General features: G+C 38.6%; 1 protein-coding gene across 2 annotated transcripts in view; it reads left to right on the top strand.

Annotated features, from left to right (window-relative positions):
• The window catches only part of LOC106881168 (uncharacterized), a 31,729-nt gene extending 5,779 nt beyond the window's left edge, over positions 1-25,950 (top strand). Inside the window, exons 1-2 of one of the 2 annotated variants that reach the window (XM_014931458.3) lie at positions 18,531-19,108; positions 24,686-25,950. In XM_014931458.3, the coding sequence (XP_014786944.1) occupies positions 24,695-25,825 (1,131 nt within the window). In that variant the 5' untranslated portion in view covers positions 18,531-19,108; positions 24,686-24,694 and the 3' untranslated portion in view covers positions 25,826-25,950. Of the gene's footprint in view, positions 1-18,530; positions 19,109-24,685 lie in introns of those variants that run through there. The other variant, XM_089357666.1, reaches the window with a different exon arrangement.
• The last annotated feature ends 1,198 nt before the right edge of the window (positions 25,951-27,148 follow it).

Here is a 27,148-nt window from a genome sequence, read left to right as displayed (position 1 = left end):
TTCCTTATCCTCTCCTCTTTCCCTAGGATGGACTTGAGCACCATCGCCATAATTTTCGGAGCGGAATTCAGCCCGAAACCCAGCCTGGTTAAACAGTACGTCCGGCCCTTGTACCGCACCAGCTGGTATCGCCACAGCTTGTCACTCACACGGAGCTGCAAATATGCCGACTTCAAGTCGACGATCGTCGCTGCCCCGGTCGACTGTCTCCACACACGTAACGTCTCACCGCAAACGTCCGTTGCCTCGCCTCCCGTGTGGCACGATATATGGTCGTTCAGCTCCCTAAAGTCCAGCACCGGTCTGACTTTTCCTTTCGTCGGCTGTACCACCGCCATCAGAGGCAGCACTCCACTCACCACCTCCTCTTTCCACGAGACAAGGACTCCTTCCTTGATCCATCTCTCTACCTCCTCGTCGAACTCGACACCGGCGTGACCTTTCAACGTATACTGGTAGCAGCTCACCCTGTTCTTCAGTAGTGGGGGCTCGTCCTACCATCGCCACTCTATCGTCCACCTCCGACCATCAAACGCCGCTTGAAAATCTTTGTCTTCGATGGTGTAAGCGGCGCTGTCCCCGACGGGGCTCTGCTCTCCCTGGCGGTCCCGACTCACGGCGCACGATGCCCCCACGCTTCCGAACGTGACCTCATCTCCCGCAATCCTAACGCCACCAAGACGGTTGATGGCCTCCATCCCCAACACGACATCAATCCCGTCTATCACATAGTCGATCACGATCACCCGTAGCCTCAGCGCCGCGCTCGGTAACGCTATCTCCAGACTGGAGCTGCCCCTGCAACGGATCTCTCTACCGTCGACCGCCCGGACGCTACTCGTCCCATCCCATTTCTTCGCCACCCTTGGCGTCACGAGGGTAGTCGTGCAACCCGTGTCCACGAGGGCCTTGAACTTCTTCCCCTCGGCCTCGACTTCGACCACGGGCAGCGCCTCCACAAGCGCCTCTACTTGGTTGCGGGGAAAGTTTGAGAGGCAGCAACTTCCCCACGGTCGTTTCCCTGGTCGCAATCACGGGCGATGTGCCCAGTCTTCCTGCATCGATAGCAGACGGGCCCCGATTCGGCGCATTCCCTCGCCATGTGCGGCCCCTGAAATTTGAAACACCGGCCCGAGAACGGCCGCTGTCGTTGCTCGGTAGGCTTCCTCACGCCTTTCTCAAGCTGTCGTCTGTCGGAATGCGCCTCCGTCGCCGCCATCGCTATCGGCTTCCGTCCGGCGTGCTGTGTCAACACGCGAGCTTGTGCTACTAGGTCGCTGAGCGCCATCTTTCTCCCGCCAGGCAACTGCTGCAATCGGATCCCTACGTCGTCGGGGAATCCATTTACAAACGCCAGCCGCACCGCTCTGTCCAGGCCTTCTCCCGTAAACCCAGCCAGCGTGGCCAGTCTTCGCACTTCCGCCGCGTACTCATCCACCTGTTCTCCTCCCCATCTAATTGTTCCTAGTTTTACGAAGGCAGCGTAATCGCTCTCCGTATACGCTTCTCTCAACCTCCGTTCGACGTTCTCCGCACTTAATCTCTCTTCCTCGTCCATTTCTAAGTACAGGGTCAGGGCGCTCCCTTCCAAGTATAGAGCCATGAGACTCGCCACATCACTTATTCCTTGCAGCTTGGCAACGAGCCTAATTTTTCGCATCCAAGCCATGACATCTCCTTCGCCATTAAAAGGCCTGATCACATCGCTGGCGATCCTAATCTTGGCTGCCATCGCGGCGAATTTCTACACGTGGGGCCGAAATAGCTTGTGGTGTGTGCGTACGAGTAGATGTAATCGCCTTACCTCGGTTTTCCTTTCGTCGACTGCGAGTCTGTCTTGCGGTATCCAATCCTTGAAGCTTGGCCCGACCCAAAGAACACCAGGAATAGCAGCTGCTTCTCCCAAACCTAGACCGTCACTAGACACGTCTTGTCCTGTCCGCGACCCCGTTCGAAAAGGGCACGAATCCCGATCGAGGCTCCCTCTGCCCTTTTTCCTCTTCCGGTCAGCCTCCCCAGACACTGACGTCATACCACACATTGTATGTATGTATGTAAAAATTAACACTTCCTTCTCCAAGCCTAGATTCGGAACGGAATCTAAGAATTTTCGGTCGTCCAAACCACCATGATCAACAGGTGCGAAAATAGGTTTTCTTTGTCCTGTCAAAAAGTGATTGATCACCTCCCTTTGACCTACGACCTCAGCCATGTCAGGCGAAGTTCAAATGGACAGGAGCTGACCTATTTAGGTACAAACTCTGGTCAACAGACAGACGAGGAAGGAGAAAGGCCTAGCAAGCGAACGAGCAAGGTCTACGACACGACAGCTTTTCTCAGAGACCAGAGCAATGTTCGAAGTTCCACGGTAGACTACTGTCTCAGATGAACAACGTACACACACACACACAAGCATATTCATTTTTGACATACTATTTCCACAGATGTACCCTGTTTCTATTTCTAGCAACTCGTAGCAGTTGTCAACATTTTGCATGTAGTGAAGAATTAAGTCCAGTGAATAGATTATTTTAACTATGAATCGATTCATTCATTTGCTTACTTCAAAAGCATACACATTCCTTTTGCATCTGTTCACCGTGATACACATCTAACCACTACATATATATAAGAATTTCGTAATGAGATAAAAAAAAAACCCAAGGCAATGTATAATATAGAACATATAGAGAAGTGGGTTATACATCATTAGATGTACACCTGACTTTCCTATATTAAATTAGGAATTAACGGCAACGCTGAACTCCAAACTATCAACATAACATTTATTCAAGGTGGAGAATATACATCTTTACTCTTGTTTGTTGAGACGTCTTCGGTGTGTGAGACCATGGTTGTTGGGACGTTGGTATGTAGATGTGAGCGAGCTGTCTAGCGTAAGTTCGAAAGATGGAGAGAGAGACAGCTAAACACGTCCTTGCTCAATCGCTGGCCAGCAAGAAAAGAGATCGATCAAAGCGGGAAAGCTTGGTTGTTGAATTCCACGCATGCGTGAGACTACGCATGCGCACGGCGTTACTACAGGGCTCCCCTCGCCAGTGTGGAACGCACGATAAAATATTTTTTTTGTTGGAACGCCTGGGGCAGGATGGCCACTGAAAACCACCCACAAGATGTAGCACAAACACACACAAAGAAAAATGAAAGAAATGAATGTGCACTCGTGAGAACATGCATGCAATGTACACATGAAAGAAAACGTGTGAGTGCACAAGTGTGTGTGAGAAAAAACACAGAACATATTAAAAGTGTCTGTAGAGAAAAATCCAGTTCGTATAAGAGTTACACAAGATTATAGTATGTCCATACGCAGGAAGTTGTGGTCCGTGAGCAGAGCTGTAGTTGAGCGTCGGATGCTAGTTGTGACCTGTTACCTGGTACGGAATATTCTATAAAAGTTACACAAGGAAATTTGGAATGTTAATACGCAGGAAGTCGTGGTTAGTGAGCAGAGCTATAGTTGAGCGTCGGATGCTAGTTGAGACCTGTTACCTGGTATTAAATATCCAAGTCGGCTAGCTCTGACTGTTGTGCGTGAGTGGATAAATTCCACTCCACAGTGAAGATAAAACCGAGTGTGTTGATCTGGTGTGTCCCTGGTGGTGGGGTTGTTGGCGCACGACATTGTGGTAGATTGTACATTGATGGAGAAGACGTCGGCGCAGGAACTGTAATATAGCTCTGTTCTGTATGTGTGGTGGTAATGGTATTGACGGTGGTAATGATGTCCAGTTGAAACTTGGCGACGTCGGGGGAATGCTTGTAGTTGGTAGTAGTAGTAGTTGTTGTCGTCGCGGTGGTAATCTTGGTTGAACGAAGCTGGTGGCGAAAAGGCTGCTTGGAGATGATGGTGTTTGAAGATGTGCGCTTTTACAGACGGTCGACAGACAAATCTCTGTACGACCATTAGCGAAAACCTTGAAGAAAATTTTTTTTTTAACCCAAGATGAAATTGTTTGCAATGTGACGATAGAAGATGATAAACACAACCGTATAAAATGAATAACAAGAGATATTTAGTGTGGCATAAAGATGTATGTGTATGTGAGAGTGTGAATGCGACATACAAGAACATAATAAAAGACAGGCCGTCGTACAAAGAAAAAAATGTATGTGAGTGATACATGTATGTGTATGTGAGATATTACAGCAGATAGAAAGTCAGTACACGTGAGAGTTTTATACCAAGTTCTTGAGTACACAATTGGAAGTATCGCAGGCTGTAATTCTTGTCTGTTTATTATCGTGGTGAAGCTAAGTCACCTAACAGAATCGAAGAGAGATTTGCCGCGGTGGTTTAGTTTGGTGTGCATAGTAAGTCGTGTTGACTATGGTTGGAGATGTTGGTGGTCATCGTTGCTTGGTAGTTCAGTCTCCATGGCCGCATTTGTTCTTTAGTCGGGGTCACCAGTTATAGGTTGGTAGTCCAGAATCCATGGTCGCGTTTGTTTCTTAGTCGGGGTCACCACTTTATAGGAAAGTGGGTTATTGTAGCTCAGCGGGCTGCGTGTTTGAATCACGTCGGAGGGTCACCAGTATAGAGAAGTGGGTTATACATCATTAGATGTACACCTGACTTTCCTATATTAAATTAGGAATTAACGGCAACGCTGAACTCCAAACTATCAACATAACAACATTTATTCAAGGTGGAGAATATACATCTTTACTCTTGTTTGTTGAGACGTCTTCGGTGTGTGAGAACATGGTTGTTGGGACGTTGGTATGTAGATGTGAGCGAGCTGTCTAGCGTAAGTTCGAAAGATGGAGAGAGACAACTAAACACGTCCTTGCTCAATCGCTGGCCAGCAAGAAAAGAGATAGATCAAAGCGAGAAAGCTTGGTTGTTGAATTCCACGCATGCATGAGACTACGCATGCGCACGGCGTTACTACAAACATTTATAAATATGTCTTACAGCTGTTTCCAGGATATTTATTATATCCCTTCATCGGAGACGGTGTGAGAGGATGGTTAAGCAATAGTTACCACTTTCGCTCATAACCTATATATATATATATATATATATATATATATATATATATATATATATATATAATTTATTAATGAGGGTAGAAATTGATATTAGTCAATTTAAACCAGTGGTCTAGCATATTAAAATAATCCGAAGATTAAAATTATATTACATACAAAAATAAGAGGAATGACCAGCAAAAGTGGACTCCTATATGCTAGAAATAGATGCCGAATCATCTAACCACGAAAAAAATATGTTCACAGTAAAAATTTAGCGACACGACTGTAAAAGGGCAAGACAAATTAAAAAATACTAAATAAAAAAAAAAAACGATTAACCTACGTACCATGGTTTCACCTGTTAAAATTTACGTAAGTAAATATCTGCAGGATCATCAGCGTAGTCTGTCGATTTGAAATTGAGAAACGATATTCCGACTGTATAACACATCACAAAGATATGAGTGATATTTACCTTGATGGACGCGCAATGAGACATCTAGAACAAAGCCCCATCGCTAGTGACTCAGCATGATTCAAAACTGATTGCAAAAATTTTTTAATAGAATTACGCTCTCAAATAAAAATGCGCTTTCTTCTCGATGAAGCTGGAGTGTTTGCTCTCAGAAATACTTGATCCAAAAGTAGCGCATGATCTCATTAACTCTCCTCAGTCAATAATTCCCTTGGTATCAAACTTTCCAGCAATTGCACCAGAAATCACACTGATGAGTGGAGATTATTTCGGCAATGTAAAAATATTTCTGTTTCCTCAAAATGCCTCCCTGAATTCTGGTATTCCATGCGCAATTTTAAAGACAGGCTTGACCACTCTAAATTTGAGAGGCTGTCACAATTCATGACTAATTTAACAGTGTTACCTCATTCATCAGCGTCCGTGGAGCGCATGTTTTCCCAAGTAAATTGCACAAAGACAAAGTTCACAAATAGGTTGAAGGCCGGAACAATCACCGATCGTCATCTCGCTAAACAAGCAATTACAAGAAAGGGAACGTCATGCATTTCTGAACGCTAAACTTATTAAAGATGTAGTGGATGGGTCTTGTCATCGTAGATATACGAGTAGATTGAACTTCAAAAAGAAAGGAGTGAATGAAGATGTGGATATGTACGAAATTGACAATTAGCTGCCATATGATATAAAGTAAGTATTAAATTCTGTATTCATTTTGTCATATAGCATATTTTATTACTAAATTACCAATTATATACCTATTTTCTAACATCTAGTTTTATAAAATAGGATCTGGGGTTTTTTTAAGCAAATAATCTGGGTGTTTTATTATTTAATGAGTGGCAACCCTGGTTGTAACTAGTTTGTGATCGAGGTTTTTTAATTTGCAAAGTACTATTTTTTCCTCGAATTTGTGATTTCAGAGAAAGGTAAGAAATTCTTCGTATTTTGAATCTTTGGTATTTTTACTTCACAGTTTGAATTGTAGAATTGTCTATCCAATCGAAATATTGCAACAGCTAACAGTGAAATATAGGATTTAAAAAAGGCTTTTTCGGCTGTTCTTTTACCACCTCAGTGAAGGCAGAGATATTGTTTTAAGTCATGTTTGTTTGTTTGTCCGTGAACAAGATATCTCAAGAAGCGCTGGATGGATTCGGATGAAACTTTCAAGGATGTTTGGCCTCATGACTGGCACGAACTGATTAGATTTTGGGATCGATCTGGTACCAGACAAGGATTCTGGATTATTTTTCCGATTTTTTTACTTAGTTTTTGAGAGCAGTCGGGTTCATTTTTAGTATTTTCGCTTGTGAGAGCAGTCAAGTTTATTTCAGATATTCTCACTTTAAGAATCATCTCCAGCTAATAATTGAGAGGACGTTGGTGTTGCCTTGGAAAAGGTTTGCGCTCTCTGAGTGTTCGTTATTTTATTCTTTTGCTTCTTTCAGTCATTTGACTGCGTTCAGTGCTGGCGCATCGCCTTTAGTCGAGCAAGTCAACCCCAGGACTTATTCTTTGTAAGCCTAGTACTTATTCTATCGGTCTCTTTTGCCGAACCACTAATTTACGGGGATATAGACACACCAACATCGGTTGTCAAGTGATGGTGGGGTGGGTGGGGTGAACACAGACACAAACATATACACACACATACATACATACATATATGTATACACACACACACACACACACACACACACACACACACATATATATATATATATATATATATATATATATATATATATATATATATATACGACGGGCTTCTTTCAGTTTCCGTCTACCAAATCCACTCACAAGGCTTTGGTAGAAGACTCTTGCCCAAGGCGCCACGCAGTGGGATTGAATCCGGAAACCATGTAGTAGGTAAGCAACCTACTTACCACACAGCTACTCCTGTTTTCAAGTCTATTTCAAATTACATATTTTTGAAAAATAGGCGTGAATGTTCTCAAAGACTTGATAACAGAAACAATGCATTTGCAGTATATTACGAGCTCAACTAAAATAACAAAAAAAAAACGTCGAAAAGAGAAATTTTTGGTGAAATCAGGGCCGGAGGATTTCCGAGGATTCACCCAACCCCACCCCTCCATTCGCCACAGAAAAAATGCATTTGGGATATATAAAGAGGTCGACTAAAATGATAACATTAAAGAAAAACGCTGGAAACATTTTTTCCGAGTGAAATCAGGGTTGGAAAGGGGAATTTCCGAGGTTCCTCCCCACCTCACCCCTCCGTTTCCATGGAGAAAATGCATTTCCTACACATTATGAGGTCAATTAAGACGATTTCAGCAAAAAAAAAAAAAAACGCTGGAGTCAGGGTCAGAAAGGGGAATTTCCAAGGTCCACCCTCACCCCCATCCCCTCCGTTTTCCATGGAAAAAATGCATTTCCGACAGCTTATGAGGTCAACTAAGATGAGTGCACAAAAAAAAAAAAAAAAAGAAATTGCGGAAAAACATTTACTACTGAAATCGAGCTGGGTGTGGAACTATAAATTTACCTAAACTTCTTCACATGCAGTTATGTTGAAATGCTTGTCTTCTGATATTTGTGAGTCCATCAAATAAATATTCAACCCTATTAAATGTTGGCCTTCCTAAACATGAAACAATATGATAATTCCAACCCTAAATAAATTTTTAATCTCTACTTTTAAAAGATGTTCTTTACGATAACGTGAAATATTGAACTTCAGATAGAATAATGTAAAATATAGCTATGAATAAAAAATGCATAGGTTTTGAATTTTGATTGAAGAGATGGGGTCTCGAAATAAAAAGTTGCAGGGGGCTTCTAAAAAGCCATGCAACAGCCCTGACTTCACTAATGCCTTTATGATGTGTTTAAAAAAAATATATGCTAATGCTGAAACTCTGTCTCTTTCTAAACAGAATAACAATGTTGAATACTTGTCATTATGTAAGGTCAAGCAATATAAAAAACATTTGCATATGTGTGTGTGTGTGTGACACAGAGAAGAGCATGAAATCTAATATGGGAAGGTTTTAAAAAACAGGTGTTGTCCACCATGTAAACATGTGATGAAAATTGATATATAATATCACCTTTGTCAAAATGTTGTCTTTCCTTTACAGTATATTCAATCTTATATATAAACAATAGCAAGTTCCATAAAAATACACAATATAACTAGCTTGAGTGTGTGCAGCCACATCCCTGCTGTATTCTTAGGATATTCTTTTGTATGTAAAATTACTTTTCATCTGATGATTAACTGTCTTTTGTAATGGAGTAATGTTCTCATTCTTCTATTAAAAAGTTACGTAAGAAACAGCTGCAATGAGCTGACAATTATCCATTGTATATTATTATTCATTTGATTATTATACAGCAAGGGAATTTACGACTTGTTGGACACTCCAGAATATACTAACAACATACTATTCAAAGTAATGCGTGATTTGGACCAGCCTAGGGGCTGATCTAAATACTCATAGGGTCGGTTTTCATTGTGTACACAATTGAAATATCCTATTTGATACTCATCAACCATAGGCCAGTACCACAGAGATTATCCAACCCTACCTGGTGCATATCTTTTCAAGAACCTGATTCTATCTGAATCCTTATTTTTCTATATCTATATCTATCTATCTATCTATATATATATATATATATATATATATATATATATATATATATATATATAATTTAGAGAAAAAAACCCACAATTATTGAATTCATCCATGAAAATCTACAATCACATATAGAAAAATTGAATAAATACACTAAAAAGACCTATAATAAAAATCAAAAAAGTACAAAGTAATAAATATATAAAATAGTAAAAATGACTACACATGTTTCATAACCATATTTTCAAATAGAAAATCAAATAAAAATCAAATCGATTCAAAATAAATCGATCGAAAATCAATTCTATTCAAAAATATTGCTAATCTTCAGGTCAAAATACAATAATAATAATAAAATGAATGTATATATATCGACTAACAATAAATATCAAATGAATTTATATAAAAATACTTATTTTACCAATAAATAAAAGAAAAACATTTGACAATATTACTGAAAATAAATGCAATATTTATCTTATCGAAGCATTAGTTTAAACTAAAATTTTAAATGTTATACCTTTCACTTAGCGTTTATTATAATTCGGCAGACTAAAGTGTATGGAAGCATGTTATGTGAGCTAAACGACCCCTAACAACAGTTAGTCTTTTATAATGTTTAAAATGTTAAATAAAGAGTAAAGATGCCCTTCAGCGTCTTTACCATGAATGACCATGGGATTGCATCTAAAAAATTCCCCTCTGAGGAACAAATCTAGGCAAGGTTGTTTATGGAAGACCAGCAGTTTCCCATGCATACAAACCTCCCCTCTCCACACCACTGATGTTATCCAAGGGAAAGGGAAAGGCAAAGGCCAATACAGCTTGGCACCAGTGACGTCACAACTGATTTCTACATCTGAGTGAACTGCAGCAACATGAAATAAAGTGTCTTGCTCAAGAACACAACACACATCCTGGTCTGGGAATCGAACTCACTACCTCGTGACTGTGAGCCTGATGCTCTAACCATTGAACCATACACCTTCATAATGTTAAATAGTAAGTTTTGTAATCTGGGGACATTGTTTTTAGATAAAAAATGAGTGACATTTTCAGAAATTCTTTTTTTAAATCTTCAACGCAAGCGAGTAGCTGTGTAAGGATTTTTTAAAATCATAATTGATGAGTTAAATGCTTGTCCATGTCTTGCGTGTGAATTTTCTATTTGTTCTTTTGTTGCGCTTGTGTTTAATCTTTAAAACTTATCATTTAACACATCACCTCACATCTATTTTTATCTTTATCACCCTATAGTAAGAATTTTTTTGTGCAACATCTTTTTCTTTTTGCCTTTTTTCTTCTCTCTTCTCTCTTCCTCTCTCTCCTTTCCTCTCTCACCATTTTATCTCTTTGTCTTTCCCTGTATCTGTGCCCTCCACCTTTTTTCTCTCTCCTCCTTCAACCACATGACCCATGACCATTCCTTTTTCAACTTCCTCTTTTTGTTAACTGCTTTTCCTGGTCTCCCCTCTCCTCTATTTTTAACTTTAGGTTTATTTGTTTGTTTTTTCTTTACCCATTTGTCTTTTCTACCATTTGCCTTTCCAGTCCTACAGGACATTTTCCATTGCATTACTTTTATACGTCTTTTATACACATCTGGTCTTGATTCAGAGCTCCACAACCTTATTCAGTTTGTACAATGTACAATTTGTTTTGTTTGTATATTTATATTTATATCATCATCATCATCATCATCGTTTAACGTCCGCTTTCCATGCTAGCATGGGCTGGACGATCTGACTGAGGACTGGTGAACCAGTTGGCTACACTAGGCTCCAATCTGATTTGGTAGAGTTTCTACAGCTGGATGCCCTTCCTAACGCCAACCACTCCGAGAGTGTAGTGGGTGCTTTTACGTGCCACCGGCACGAAGGCCAGTCAGGCATTACTGGCAACAGCCATGCTCAAAATGGTGTATTTTACGTGCCACCTGCACAGGAGCCAGTCCAGCGGCACTGGCAACGATCTTGCTCGAATGTCTTTACACGTGCCAGGAAGGCGACGCTGGGCACAGGTGCCATCACGATTTCGCTTTCTTACCTGTGTCATATTCATATTTGTTTTTGTCACTGTCATCAATGTTCACTCACTATTCCTAGCGACTTTTTGCTGTTGACGCCACCAAATATGAACAATATTGTCATTAAAGGCATGAAACCTTAAACTTCTCTGCATCTTGATCTGAAACGTAAGATTTTTTTCTACCCTGATGGTGGAGGTTCGATTTATCCAATGCTTATTTGCATCCATTACTGGTTGCATATCTTGGTGAACTACATCTACCAACTTTATGATGGATCTCCAATTTGAACGTGTTCTACATCCAAATTTATAATATCTAATAACCTGATGGCTTATGAGGTGGGTGCTGAGAAGTTCATGACTTTGGGTAAAAGAAAATACAGGAGGATCAGTTAATTATGATCTTATTCAACATATTCCCCTCTCAGATTCACACACATATTGCAGCAGTCCTTTGATTTTTCTAAGCCCTGTAAAAGAACTCGGAAGATTGAGCTTCCAACCAAGCCAATCATGATACCCTTAAAGCCAGAAACTTTTCAGCAACCACTAGTGTATGTTTTTCCAAGCACCATTCATAACTGAGGGTCTCACTTCCTGATACATCCTGGTCATGTTAACCATAACATCTATAATTTGAACACATTCTACATCCAAATTTATGATATTTAGCAATCTGATGGTTTATGTACTGAGTAGTAAAATCAGCAATATGAGATTAGTATTGTAGTGGAAAGAAGCCCATGGTTGTTTGTACATGTGTGTGTGTGTGTGTGTATGTGGTAACTCAGTCTGCCTATCTATAACAACCAATTATTCCTCAAGTTGCATGCTATTAACTTGAAAAAGGAGAGGCATATTAAAGAATAATCCTGCAGATATGAAAATATGGGACAGTCACAACTCAAGTTTCATTCCAGTTACTCAACCAGAGGTGACCAGGTGCTAACCACTAAGAATAAATACATCTACTGCTGCAACTACTACTACTACTACTACTACTACTATATTGATGATTTTGTTCCACCAAGTATGTAAATCCCATTTATTAAAAAACACAGGAAATGGGAACGACAACTTTTTTTTTTTCCAAAGAGCATTGACTCTACAAGTGAATTAAGATGGCCTCAAATAAATACTGAAACTGCATTGAGGCTCATCTTTCTGAAAATTTATTTTTTCTTCCATGATGTTTGCCTTTAAGTTTTGATTTAATAAGACAGGACGTTCTGATCCTTGATCTAAAAATATTGACATGTTGTGACTTATTAGTCAAAAACCAAATATTTCATTGAATTTCATCTCAACTCTGCATGTGCGGTTGGTATTATATTTTAACAATCTCAAAAATAATATAAAGGAGAAAATGGGTCCCTGCAGAAATGAAACGAAGAATAATGAGGCATCGAATAAACATATTTAATTCAGAGATGCCGTCTACATAAAAAAAATATATAATAATAATTAAGATAGTATTAATATATTTAGTGTAATTAGTTAACTGGAAATAGTCATCACCATCATCATCATCGTTTGACATCCATTTTCCATGCTGGCATGAGTTGGAGGGGGTCAACCTTTTTGTTATATCTTTATTGAAAGAGGTTGCCTTTCTTTCAATTAATTTTGAAAATATTGAAGAATTTAGTTAAAATAAGTTTTTATTGCTAAGCTGATGTTTAGAACAAAAATTAACATGAAATTTTGATGGAAGGTTTTAAATTAGCTCATTTTAAATTATCAAATTTGCATCATTAAACCAGTGGCAGTCTCAGTAAGGTTGGTATTAAGGGGGTTAAGAGGATCAGGAAAGCTGCAGAGCTGTGTCAAGTTTCACTGTCAGCTTTGGCACAGCCTCCACAGCTGAATAGATAACCTTCTTAATACCAACCACTTTACAGAGTGTACTAGTGCTTTTTAAATGACACCAGCATTAGTGAGGTTACCAAGTAACTAGCAAGACATGAAAAAAAATAGAAAGAAAGAATTAAGTAATGAGAAAAAATAAAAGCAATATTAGGGAACTAAAGTGTCGCCGTCATATGAGAGGTAACTTTGGAGGTAAACTTTTGCCTCCATGGGTAATATCAGGAAATATGGCACACATAAAAGAATTTTTATTTAACTTTTATTACTAATTTTCAAAAGAAAAATATCTATTTCAACCCTTTAGCATTCAAATCAGCCACATCTGGCTTGAATATTCTACCAGTTTTATGATAAAACTGGCCAGATCTGGCCTCTCACACCTATTCTATAATGTCATTCTAAAATAAGTAATTACACCATGAAGATAATTCATGTTTAATTTGAAATAATGTGAATCAATAAGCATTACATTTGACAGAATAATATGAATGCTAAAAGGTTAAAATAAAATTAAAACAAATTTTTCGTTACATTATTTACAATGGACAGATGAGTGTCCTTACCTTGTTTGTTGTTACGACAACATTTTGGCTGATGTACTCTCCAGCCTTCATCAGGTGTTCTGGTGGAATTTCAAACCCAACCCTTTATTTGACTAATGGGGTACTCTGTTCTCATTCCTAAAGTATTCTTCTTTGCAGATGTTATTATTTTTTTTTTTTTGTTGATATTATTTTTCAAGTCCCTTCCTGGGAATGAACTCAGAATCCAAGAATTAGTAGCCCGTGTCTTATCCACTATGCTATATGCCTGTAGGCAATTATAGAGAGAATTTTGGGACTTATTGACTTAGTATTTTATCTTTTCTTAATACTGGTTCCCGTATTACATTCATATCTGTACTAGGTCTGCTTAGGAGGTTACTGTGTCCTAGCATATGTGCTATCTCTTTTAATTTTTGTATTTCAATTTTTGTATTATTTTGTATTTGTCTATTACTTTAACTTCATCCCACAGGGGAAGGTCGTCTCCATTTTTCCATATGCGATTGGCTATACCTGATTTTTCAGTATTCCCTCATGTTACATCTATCCCCTCATGTCACATTTATCCCCTCATGTCACATCTATCCCCTCATGTCACAATATCTCCTCATGTCACAGTAGAAGAACATCGTAAAACTATGACACAAGGGGATATTGAAAAATCGAGTATAGCCAATCTTGTATGGTAAAATGGAGACCACCTACCCCTGTGGGATGAAGTTTAAAGTAATAGACAGAGAACACCACTGGAAAATACAAAAATTAAAAGAGGCTACACATATGCTAGGACACAATAACCTCCTAGGCAGACCTAGTGCAGGTATGAATGTAATATGGGAACTGGTATTAAGAAAAGATAAAACATTAGGTTTATAAGCCCCAAAATTCACTCTATAATTGCCTGCAGACATATGGCATAGTGGATAAGAGCATGGGCTACTAACCCTAGGATTCTGAGTTCAATCCCAGACAGGGACTTGGGAAATAATATCAACAGAAAAAAATAACATCAACAAAAAAGAATACCTTAGGAATGAGAACAGAGTACCCCATTAGTCAAATAAAGGGTTGGGTTTGAAATTTCACCAGATCACTTGATGAAGGCTAGAGAGTAAGTACATTAGCTGAAACAATGTGGTAACAACAAACAAGGTGAGGACACCTATCCATCCATTGTAAATAAGGTACATAATTCCTCATCTCAAAAATATACATTAGTATTAAATTTTTCGCTTGTATTACTTGTTGCAAAACTACTCTATTATTTATGGCATTTCCTACTCCACCCCCTCTCTGTGGTTCTTCTTTCTCTCTCACTGTGTTCCAGTTCAAAGAAAGATCCATGACCCTTTACAAGGCTGTTGGGACTGGTGGAAGCGTTCAGACCAGATATCCTCCGACCAGAAATCTGGCCTAAATACTTGCAATAGATCGAACTCTGTTTTAAAGACATTCAAGGTGATGGTTTAAGTCTACCAGTCAAGTAGGCCATGGTGGAATTTGAACTCAGAATATAAAATGTTGGAACAAATATGGCAAGGTGCCCAGTCAAACATTCTTACAGTTCTGTCAATCCATAGTTTTTTAGCCTAAGAATCTTCTCCAGCAGAGCCAGAAATTACTTCTGTTCTGGACAATTGCTGGTTCTTTACAAGGTATATATGTGCTCCTCTGTATTTAAGGACAGATTTGGGACAGTCATCATCGTTGGCATCGTCATTGCCATCACCATCATTGTCGTTGTTGCCATCATCATCGTCATTTAACGTCTATTGTCCATGCTGGCATGGGTTGGACAGTTTGACCAGAGCTGTTAAGCTAGGGGTCTGCACCATAATCCACTCTGATTTGGCATGGTTTCTACAGTCAGATGCCCTTCCTAAAGCCAATCACTTTACAAAGTGTGCTGGGTACTTTTACATGGCACCACATGGGCACTTTTATGTGACACAACACTGGTGTTTTTATTGGTACTGCACGGATGCTTTTATGAGGTACTGCATGGGCGCTTTTATGTGGTGCCACACAGGTGATTTTACATGGCACCACATTGGTGCTTTTATGTGGCACCTCCCTGGGTGCTTTACATCACCAGCAGGATTGGTCTTAGCACTTTTGCTGCAGTGTACGTGCCTTCTAGAGTATGACCAGGCACCAGGTATCTCGGTTGCTTGTCGTCTTGCCTGAAAGGTTCAGCATCCTGAGGTTGTTCTTCAATATTGCATCCCATGTCTTCCTGGGTTTCCCACTTCCACATGTTCCATCCACTTTGAGAGATCAGCACTTCTTCATGGAGCTGTTAGCATCCACCCCCATCACATGACCAAACTAGTTCAGTCTTCTTTCTTGCACAAGCAGCCAATTCCTCTTATGCCTAACTTCTCTCACAGAACACTGGCACTCTGTCGAACATGTACACTTACATTACACATCCAGTGGAACACACTAGTCTCATTCCTTTCTAAGCTTCACATGTCTTCTACATTCAGGGCCTTCATCTCACTACCATGTAGAATTGTTAAGAATCTCAAACTAAAAGCGGGGAAAGAAACAACAATCCAACTAAATGTAGAAATTTGACATTCTGTATAATTCAAGGTCTCCCATGCTGGGGTTAATTTACTCCCAGGGAATAAATTTCACCTACCAAGGGAATAAATTTGCTAATTCTGGATTTGTATTTTTTTTTTTTTCAATTATAATTTTTTAAAAATTTGAAGTTGACATCAAAATTTGAAGTAGGAATATTTTGTTATTTTTAATGTTTGCCTCTATTAACTTAGAAATATTAGAGATGAAAGCAATATGGCAATAGTAGGCTGGATCAGACAGGTTGTCTTACCTTCGAATAGAATATACTGTGCTTCTGAATGTCATGTTAACATCCCCATAAAGGTTCTATTTTGGTAAATAGTAAATTGGGTGTTGTAATATTCATACCTTTACTAAGTTTTTCTTTTTTTTTTTTTTAATTGAACTGAAACTAATCTAATCAGTAATTAAAGGCATGTTATTAGATAATTGGAATCCATTGGAAAACTTCATTTTCATGAAACAATTTCAGGAGAAATTACATTGAGGGATTGTTTTGCTGATACCTTCTCCAAGTAACGTGGAGGATCAATGTTTTAACGCTTCAACACTGCAAACAAATCATCATCATCATCGTCGTTTAACGTCCGCTTTCCATGCTAGCATGGGTTGGACGATTTGACTGAGGACTGGTGAAACCAGATGGCTACACCAGGCTCCAATCTGATTTGGCAGAGTTTCTACAGCTGGATGCTCTTCCTAATGCCAACCACTCAGAGAGTGTAGTGGGTGCTTTTATGTGCCACCAGCACAAAGGCTAGTCAGGAGGTACTGGCAACAGCCATGCTCGAAATGATGTATTTTACGTGCCACCTGCACAGGAGCCAGTCCAGCTGTACTGGCAACGAACTCGCTCAAATGACTTTTCACGTGCCACTGGCACAAGTGCCAGGAAGGCGACGTTGGTAATGGTCACGCTCAAATGGTGCTATTTACGTGCCACTGGCACGAAAGCCAGACAGCTGGTGCTCTGGCAACAATCACGCTCAGACGGTGCTCTTAGTGATTTACTGTTACTGGTGCCAGATAACTGGAATCCCTTGGAAAACTTCATTTTCATGAAACAATTTCAGGAGAAAATATGCTTAGGGATCGTTTTGCTGATACCTTCTCCAAGTAACATGGAGGATCAATGTTTTAACACTGCAAACAAATGAAATCATAAGCTAAACAACATTCCTGCCATCAACGGCAATGACACTATGGTAGTTATGTACAGCTACAGTAACTAGACTTATTTAAGATAAGCTTTTTTACAAGAAGGCAGATGAACAAATCATTCCTTATTTGCAAAGGTTAATCAATTCTAAAAAGAAGGCTAGCATGCTATGACCATGCTTTTGAATAATTACATACATGCTTACAGAAATAGCTTTTCTATACTTAGATAGTTATCCCAATCGATGATGCACGGGAAGTCATAGCATTTTTTTTACCTAAAGACAAAGATATTTAGACAAAGACATTTAGATAAAGATTACTGAAGAATGGTTGTAAATTCCATGACGTTATTCTGGGTTCAGTACCTGGTCAGCAAAGACAGATCATCACGTGATAACTTAACCACTATCTCAGAATTAATTAACTTTATTAATTCAGCATAGACACACGCACACGCACACTATCAGACATTGAAGAGCGTAGCTCGAAACGTCAAAGACTTTCTGTATTCCCGAGCGTCATACTAATACATCCTTTTGTTACTTAGACCACCTGTCCTCGTCTGTTGTTGTTTTTTCGTATATTCTCCCATATACATATATACATACATACATACATACATGCACACACTAACAAACATATCACTAACACATGCACACATACTGACACATCACTGGCACACACATATACATAAACTATCACATACACTAACAAACATATACACACACATAATATGTACATACACACATACTTGCACTAACGTACACACACATACACATGATCGCTGCATTGTAAATTGCAGACAAAGCATTTTAAAAATACTTTTGCTTATGGGAAGGGTTTGTTGTGTGTGTGTGTGTGCGTGAGTGTGTGTGTACGTGAGTGTGTGTGCGTGCGTGCGTGCGTGCGTGTGTGTGTGTGTGTGTGTGTGTGTGTGTGTGTGTGTGTGTGTTTCTGAATAAGAGTTTCGCACTTTTAGTTCAAGGTTAACATGGAAAATTACAGAAAAAAAAATTTTTTAATTAAAGAAAGATAAAATTAGATTCTAGATAAATGTATATCTAATGAATAATCTTATAGTTAAATGAGTTAATTCACTTATATACACTGTTTTGAATATGTATGAAATTAAAAGAAAGGAAAAAGGAGTATTTTTCCATTTTACAATAATGAAATAGGGGCGCTTTCTAGAAACTGCTGCTGCTGCTGCTGTTGTTTGTGTTAAATATATATAAACGTCGTTTTAACTCCTACGTTTGTAAACTGATCACAAACAACAATATTGCAAACCACTATTGTCCCTGACGCATGACCTTGGTTTAGTATTCAGGTTCAACTTGATATTCTGGAAAATACAAAAACCACACATATATTTATCTTTCCCTTGAACCACGTTAAACTTTATTTGTTTGGCAAGTTATTTTTGCTTTAGTGGGGAAGTTTTTGTTTTTTTCCTATTTGATTTTCTTGTGATTTATTGTGACAAATTATATTTCGGCGTAAATCGTAATGTCATGAAAAGTTCTTCTGTATATTTTTTTTCTCCTCCAATCAAATTCATGTGATCAAGTATATTTCATTTATAACCGAACACCAGGAGAGAAAATAAAACAGTCAGCTGAAAGCTATTTTAGATATTTCAACACGCCTTTTTTTTTTTTTGTGTGACTACATTACAAATTTATAACATCGTCTCAAGGTCACCAAGAAAACTTGGTAAAAATTTACCGAGAATTTAACCTGCATTTAAACTAAAACATAATTTGATTATAAACATCTAGAACAATCTATACAAAAATTACACCAAACATCTCAGAGGATCAATAACAGTAAGTAGAACCTTGCTAATTGTTTATTTTTATTGCTGTAGTTTTAATTCAATTGAAAATATCTGTTTTCTTTTAAATGAATATCCGTATCATTTGATACTTCTGCCCAAACAGTCTGCCGTGCGGAGGTTAGAGATTTGAATGAAATAATTTTACTGCTTTGAATTAAGTCAAAATAGTGCCAGTCAGCAAAAACACCCGAAGGGGCAACGATTCGTTCTGTATTCAGCACTGAGTCTTTCAATAGCAAAGTCACTCACCTACAACTAGCCCAGTTCCACCAGCTTTAAATAGAGCAGACAAAACTAATTTATTCATGCTTTATCTATAAGTATTGTATTGTCGTTACAATTGAGAATATGAATTGCGTCAAGAACAAGTCTTAAATGAATACTTTACTGTAAAAGTTGTCCCCAATTTTGTACTTAATATTGTTTTTGTTTTTTTTATTTCTATCTAAATGTACATCTTTTAGAACATTGTCGTTTTATAACATTTGAATCTGTCTGATTTGGCAGGCACCATATTTTATTTATGTTTTATTTAGTGTGTTTTCTACCAAAACACTTTCAAACTTTGTATACTTGTATATTTTGTCTTATAGAACAGAGAAAAATTTTTATATTCGAAGTTATTTCATGTTAAAAGTTGTCGTATTTTGGTAGTTTCAACCAATCACTGACGTCTATTGAGGTGAAAACAGTTACTGCTATGGATTGTCAACAAAACGTTGTGCGGTGTAATGGGATCTTTTCCCTTGAATAAAATTAGTGCCGTTGTTTGTCAACAACAACTATCGGTGGTACTGTAATTTATGACATCGTTCGTGCGTTTGTACTGGTTTTAGCTTTAGGGTTCGGGTTTTAGAGTTAGGGTTAGGGTTATGAATATTTTTGCCAAATTTGGTGAAAATCTGTTCAATACACCGCCACAAATTTGGCAAAAATACTCATAACCTGCCGAAGCCGATCAGCACGCTTGCAGCATTACCGCAAGTGATGGTGAGGCTAAGGCATTGGAAAAGCCCAGATTTTGGCACGATGCCAGCAATTTCAAGGGAAGAGGTTAAGTCAGTTACATTGACCCTGGTCGTGGGCCGGGAACAGGGGGTGCACTTGCACCCCCTAAAATTTTTGTGGAGTGCAAAATCAAAATTTACACCCCTACATACTTTTCTCAGGTTTAGAAGACAGTGAGTTAAAAGTGATCTGTAAAAAGTACCTTGAATTAGGTTTCTTCTCAAAGAACATAAATAAATGAATAAATAAAACATGACCTTATTTGTAAAAAATTTGAGGCCTGGGTTTGCAAATTTCGTTCCCGAGCCAGTGACCTTGATATTCAACTGCTATTTATTTAATACAGTTCTTTATTTAAGAGATGAGGAATTATGTACATATTTACATTTGACGGATATTTGTCCTCATCTTGTTTGTTGTTAACATACTGTTTCAGCTGATATATCCACCAGCCTTCTTCAGGTGTCTTGGGGAAATTTCGAACCTGGGTTCTCATTCCTAAGATATTTTTCGATGTTATTATTATTATTATTCAGGTCACTGCCTGGAATCGAACTCGGAATCTTGGGGTTAGTAGCCTGCGCTCTTAACCACTACGCCATATGGTGTAGTGGTTAATAGTGCAGGCTACTAACCCCAAGATTCCGAGTTCAATTCGAGGCAGTGACCTGAATAATAATCATCATCATCATCATCATCATCATCATCGTTTAACGTCCGCTTTCTATGCTAGCATGGGTTGGACGATTTGACTGAGGACTGGTGAAACCGGATGGCAACACCAGGCTCCAATCTAAATTTGGCAGAGTTTCTACAGCTGGATGCCCTTCCTAACGCCAACCACTCAGAGAGTGTAGTAGGTGCTTTTACGTGTCACCTGCACGAAGGCCAGTCAGGCGATACTGGCAACGGCCACGCTTGAAATGGTGTCTTTTATGTGCCACTCGCACAAGCCAGTCCAGGGGCACTGGCAACGATCTCGCTCGAAAATCCTACGGAAGCCAGTCAGGCGGTACTGGCAACGGCCACGCTCAAAATGGTGCATCTTATGTGCCACCCGCACAAGAGCCAGTCCAGGGGCACTGGCAACGGTCTCGGTCAGTAGTCATCGCCTCGGTGAGGCCCAATGTACGAAGGTCTTGCCTCACCACCTCAGCCCAGGTCTTCCTGGGCCTACCTCTTCCACGGGTTCCCTCAGCTGTTAGGGTGTGGCACTTTTTCAGGCAGCTATCCTCATCCATTCTCACCACATGTCCATACCAGCGCAATCGTCTCTCTTGCACACCACAACTGATGCTTCTAATGTTCAGCTTTTCTCTCTAGATACTTAATAATAACATTGCAAAATATCTTAGGAATGAGAACCCAGGCGAAATTTCCCCAAGACACCTGATGAAGGCTGGAGGGTATATCAACCAAAATGTGTTAACAACAAACAAGATGGGGACAAATATCCGTCAAATGTAAATAATGTGGTTCTTATTTAATTGACCTCAAAGAGATGTAAAGTAAAGTCAATCTCGGTGGAATTTGAACTCAAAACGTAAAGACAGATGAAATGCCATTAAGCATTTTGCCAGGCAAATGCTTAGTGACATTTCTTCCTACTTTATGTTCTGAGTTCAAATGTCATTCAGGTCAACTTTGCACCTTTTCATCAGTTCAGGGTCTCTAAATAAGTACGAGTTGAGCACTGGGGTCGATGTAATCAGTTTAAACACCCCCTCCCCGAAATTGCTGGTCTCTTGCCAAAATTTGAAACCTATATTATAACTAGTTATAAGGCAACGAGCTGGCAGAGTCATTAGCACATCGGAAAAATTGCTTAGCAGCATTTCTCCCAGCTCTTTACATTCTGAGTTCAAATTCCGCCCAAGATCGCCTTTGCATTTCCTCCTTCTGCGATCAACAAAATATGCACCAGTTGAGTACTAGATTCAATTTTTTATCAACTAGCCACCACTACCACCACAGACAAATTTCAGGACTTGTGCCTATGATAGAAAGAATATTATTACTGCCTATGAAGGCACCAATCAGGCAGAATCATTGGAGTGTCAGAAAAACTGTTTTTCAGTATTTGTTTCACCTCTTTACATTTTCAGTTTAAAACCCAGAGGTCAACTTTGTCTTTTGTTTTTACTGGGTCAATAAAATAAAGGGCAATCCATAAAATATTTTTTATTTCTTTAATTCTTTTCAGTTGAATCGCTTATGTTTGTATGTAGTTTTTGTGTATGTGTATACATATACATATACACACATAAACACCTACATACAGACACAAAAAAAATACATATACATAAACAATTCAACTGAAAAAAATGACAGAAATAAAAAAATTTTCACGGAAATTGCCGAATAAAGCACCAATCAAGGACGATTTGACTGAGGACTGGTGAAACCGGATGGCAACACCAGACTCCAATCTGATTTGGCAGAGTTTCTACAGCTGGATGCCCTTCCTAACGCCAACCACTCCGAGAGTGTAGTGGGTGCTTTTATGTGTCACCCGCATGAAGGCCAGTCAGGCGGTACTGGCAACGACCACGCTCAAAATGGTGTATTTTATGTGTCACCCGCACAAGAGCTAGTCCAGGGGCACTGGCAACGATCTCGCTCGAAAATCCTACGAAGGCCACTTCCAGCAAATTAAAAACCGTTTTATTTTCTGTTGCAGTCAGGAGGAATGCAGTGCCTATGACTTCTTTACAGGACCCTGAGACTGGTAGGAAAGTGGGAGGGATGAAGGTATCTTCAAACTGGAGACATAGCCTGAACATTTGCATCAGAATGGACCTTGTTAAAGGCACCCATGGCACTAACTGGGAGTGTTAAATCAAGCAACAGATTATACATTTGACACTGGTGGCCCCCTCACAATTTTCAACTTAGCTGATGGATTTCTATCACTACTTTTACAGACTGTCAGGGATCCATAGACTGCAAGTTAGGAATATAGAGTTTCTTTAATTGACTTTAGCTCCTCCGGTTGGCATTATCTTTATTTATGTTTTGTGCTGTTGTAACACTCTGGAGGTGTGGAGGCGCAATGGCCCAGTGGTTAGGGCAGCAGACTCGCGGTTTCGATTCCCAGACCGGGCGTCGTGAGTGTTTATTGAGGGAAAACACGAGGCTCCGGCAGGGAATGATGGAGAACCCTGCCGTACTCTTTCACCACAACTTTCTCTCACTCTTACTTCCTGTTTCTGTTGTGCCTGTAATTCAAAGGGTCAGCCTTGCCACACTGTGTCACGCTGAATATCCCCAAGAACTACGTTAAGGGTACACGTGTCTGTGGAGTGCTCAGCCACTTGCATGTTAATTTCACGAGCAGGCTGTTCCGTTGATCGGATCAACTGGAACCCTCAACGTCATAAGCGACGGAGTGCCAACAACAACAACACTCTGGAGGACCGAGTCTACAGGTTGTTTCCCTCCATTCCTTCACTCTCTCTCTCTTTCTTTCCCTCTCTCTCTTTCTTTCCCTCTCTCTCCCACTAAAAAGATTTTGTTCATTATGCAAATAATATAAACATTACTTTTATGTTAATATTGATTTCAAAGGGCGGCGAGCTGGCAGAATCATTAGCACGCCAGGCGAAATGCTTAGTTGTCTGCCATTACATTCTGAGTTCAAATCCACCAAGGTTGACTTTGCCTTTCATCTTTTCAGGGTTGATTAAATAAGTACCAGTTACGCACTGGGGTCGATATAATCGACTTAATCCGTTTGTCTGTCCTTGTTTGTCCCCTCTATGTTTAGCCCCCTGTAAGCAATAAAGAAATAAATATTGATTTCAAATTTTGGCACAAGATCAGTAGTTTGGAGGAGTGGGTAAGCTGATTACATCAACCCACCCCAACCTTTGGGTTGGCTGGTGCCCATTCTCCTTTGCTATCATGAAGCCTTTTTGGAGCTGGATTTTCTATGGGGAGCATGCCCTTGCTCACCCCCAAACTCAGTTTCTAGACATGAGTGGTCCTGAGACCAAGGCCTCTACCATGATTTTCAAGAAATGTGGTGGAAAAATAGCTCAGGAAGGCAGGGACGCTACTCCCTGAGACCCCTTTCAGAGCCCCTCTACCATTATGTTAACATTACTATTTCTATTAAGGTAAGCTAGCAAAATCATTAGCATGCCAGGAAAAATGCTTGGCAGCATTTTGTCCATTCTGAGTTCAAATCCACTGAGGTCAACTTTGCCTTTCATCCTTTCAGAGTTGATTAAATAAGTACCAGTTACACACTGGGATTGATGTGATCGACTTAATCCTTTTGTTTGTCCTTGTTTGTCCATTCTATATTTAGCCCCCTGTGGGCAATAAAGAAAAAAATGTTGATTTCAAATTTTGGCACTAGATCCGTAGTTTGGAGGAGCAGGTAAGTTATGTTCCAAGTTCTAATTCAATCAAGGTTCACTTTGCCTTTCGTCCTTTCAGGGTTGATATAATCAATTTAATCCCGCCTCTGAAATTGCTAGTCTTGTGCGAAAATTTGAAACCAATATTTAATGTTATGAACACTACAACCTCTTGTCATTTCTATTTTAAACAGGAAAGCATCATGAATGAGAATGAATCGCAATCCAATGAGAGAACCTTTACTGAAGACTTAAGCATGAACACCTTGGAAGACAATCCAGAATACAGATTTCAGAATGCTTGCTGTCTTCATACACTTTCCAGAAAAATTTTTAGATGTCTATTTTCCCTAAAAAGAATTTCTTCAAATGCACAAAAATATGTTATTTGGATTTTGATAATTATACTGTCTCTGTCTGGTGGACTTTATTTGCGATGCTATGTTTTCCAGAAAAGATCTATGGTTCTCTTACCATCAGATATTTCTGTTGTAGACACAATTCTGCCTCTCTTTTGCTCCAGTTTATCAATTTGCTATAAAGGAAACAAAATTAAAGCTTATGTTTTACCAAGGAAGCCTGAACTTAACAAAGCACAAGTCCAACACAACTATACAGTTAGATTTATCTTGAAGGAAGAAAATGAGAAAATATGGCCCATAAATTTACAACAAAATTCTTCTTTATCAATGAGATTGTGTAGTGAAGGACTATCAGAGATTGGTTTAATTACAAGCAAAGAAAACTTTGAGAAATGGGAATCGGAGAAAGGATGCAGTCGGTGTTTGCAGCGTTTTACTATCGGTTCTACTTGCATGAAATTCAAGTTGTCACAACCAGCTGCTAATATGCACTATATTGTTTTCAGAAGTATTGGAAAGGGATCACTTATTAAGGCAGATATTTCCCTGAAAAGAACATTGTATAAAATTCAAGGAAGCAATTTTCCTATTAAAAAGTACAACAACTGTTTTAAAATACCAGTGAAAATGCAATCATCCGAATATATTTTATTGCAATTTCTGTCAAAACAATGGGAGTTTATTTCATTAACAGTAGAATACAATACTAGAAATTATATATTTATCATATTCTTTCTTGTTCTACCATGTTTTTTGGGGTCATTGGTTTTTTCTATGACAGAGCGGTTACTTAATAACTATTCTGATGAAGATTTAGAAGACATTGAAGATAATACAAGCACGTTGTCAGTTATTGAGTACATTGGCTCAACTAATCCACCATCATACGATACCCTCTTCCCTGAAAATGACCCTAACACACTACCATCTTACCAAAAATGTGCTGAAATCGGTATCCCAAAAACATCTTGAACAAAATGGATTATGGACGCCTTTATTTATTTATATATTTATTCATTCAGGCATGATACTGAATATATTTTTTCACTCAAAATAAAAATAAAAAGATGATATTTAAAAACAAATTAAAAAACATAGCATCAGGGATCACTTATGAAAGCTATATATATATATATATATATATATATATATATATATTATTTTGCTTAAAAGAGTTCCAACACTGTCTGTTTTTTATGTTTTATTTATATTCCTGCAGAACTAATGTGGGGTATAGAATATGGAATATACAATATATAATATGATATACAATATGGTGCCATCCATTTTTATTTTATTTTATTTTATATTGTATATTGTATGTCATATTATATATTGTATATTCCATATTCTATACCCCACATTAGTTCTGCAGGAATATAAATAAAACATAAAAAACAGACAGTGTTGGAACTCTTTTAAGCAAAATAATATATTCCTCTATACACAATCATACAAAAAAACCCACCTTTTTTGTATTTATTTTTACTCGCATATATATATATATATATATATATATATATATATATATATATATAAAAAGAATATACATGTATATTCTTTTACTTGTTTCAGCCATTGGAATGTGGCCATACTTGACCATTGCGTTGAACAGTTTATTCGAACAAATCGATACTTTGTACTTATTCTGTTGGTCTCTTGTGCAAGACTGCTAAGTTACGCGAACATAAATAAATGAACAGTGGTTGTAAGTGGTAGGTGGACAAACACACACACATATCCACAACAAGCTTCCACACAAACACCATCTATTAAATTCACTCACAAGACATTGGGCAGTCTGAGATTATCATACAAGTCACTTACTCCAGTGCTATGCAGTGGGGTTGAACATGAAATCACATGGTTGCTATGTGAAATTCTTAACCATATACCCATGCCTGCACCTATATATATATATATATATATATATATATATATATATATATTGGGAGAATTCACAAAAAAACAACAGACGAAGACAGGTGGTGTCGAAAACAAATAGATGTATTAGTATAACTCTCGGGAATTGAGGAAGTCTTTAAAGTTTTGAGCCAATGCTCTTCTACAGAAAGGAACATGGAAAGAAACAAGGAGAGAAAAAAAATGTGTGTAGTGGTCAGCGATCTATCATGGCGAATGTATGTATGTATATATATATATATATATATATATATATATATATATATATATACACACATACATAGTCAATTCAAATAAACAAACAACAAAATTAACAATAACAAACAACACGAGGACATGCATAAAGAATGTATTAGTTTGATGCTCAATAAA

Source organism: Octopus bimaculoides, chromosome 9, assembly GCF_046866305.1.
Source record: "Octopus bimaculoides isolate indiv1 chromosome 9, ASM4686630v1, whole genome shotgun sequence".
Taxonomy (NCBI): domain Eukaryota; kingdom Metazoa; phylum Mollusca; class Cephalopoda; order Octopoda; family Octopodidae; genus Octopus; species Octopus bimaculoides.
Note: the sequence above shows the minus strand (reverse complement) of the source record. Positions and strands in the feature narration are given on the sequence as shown.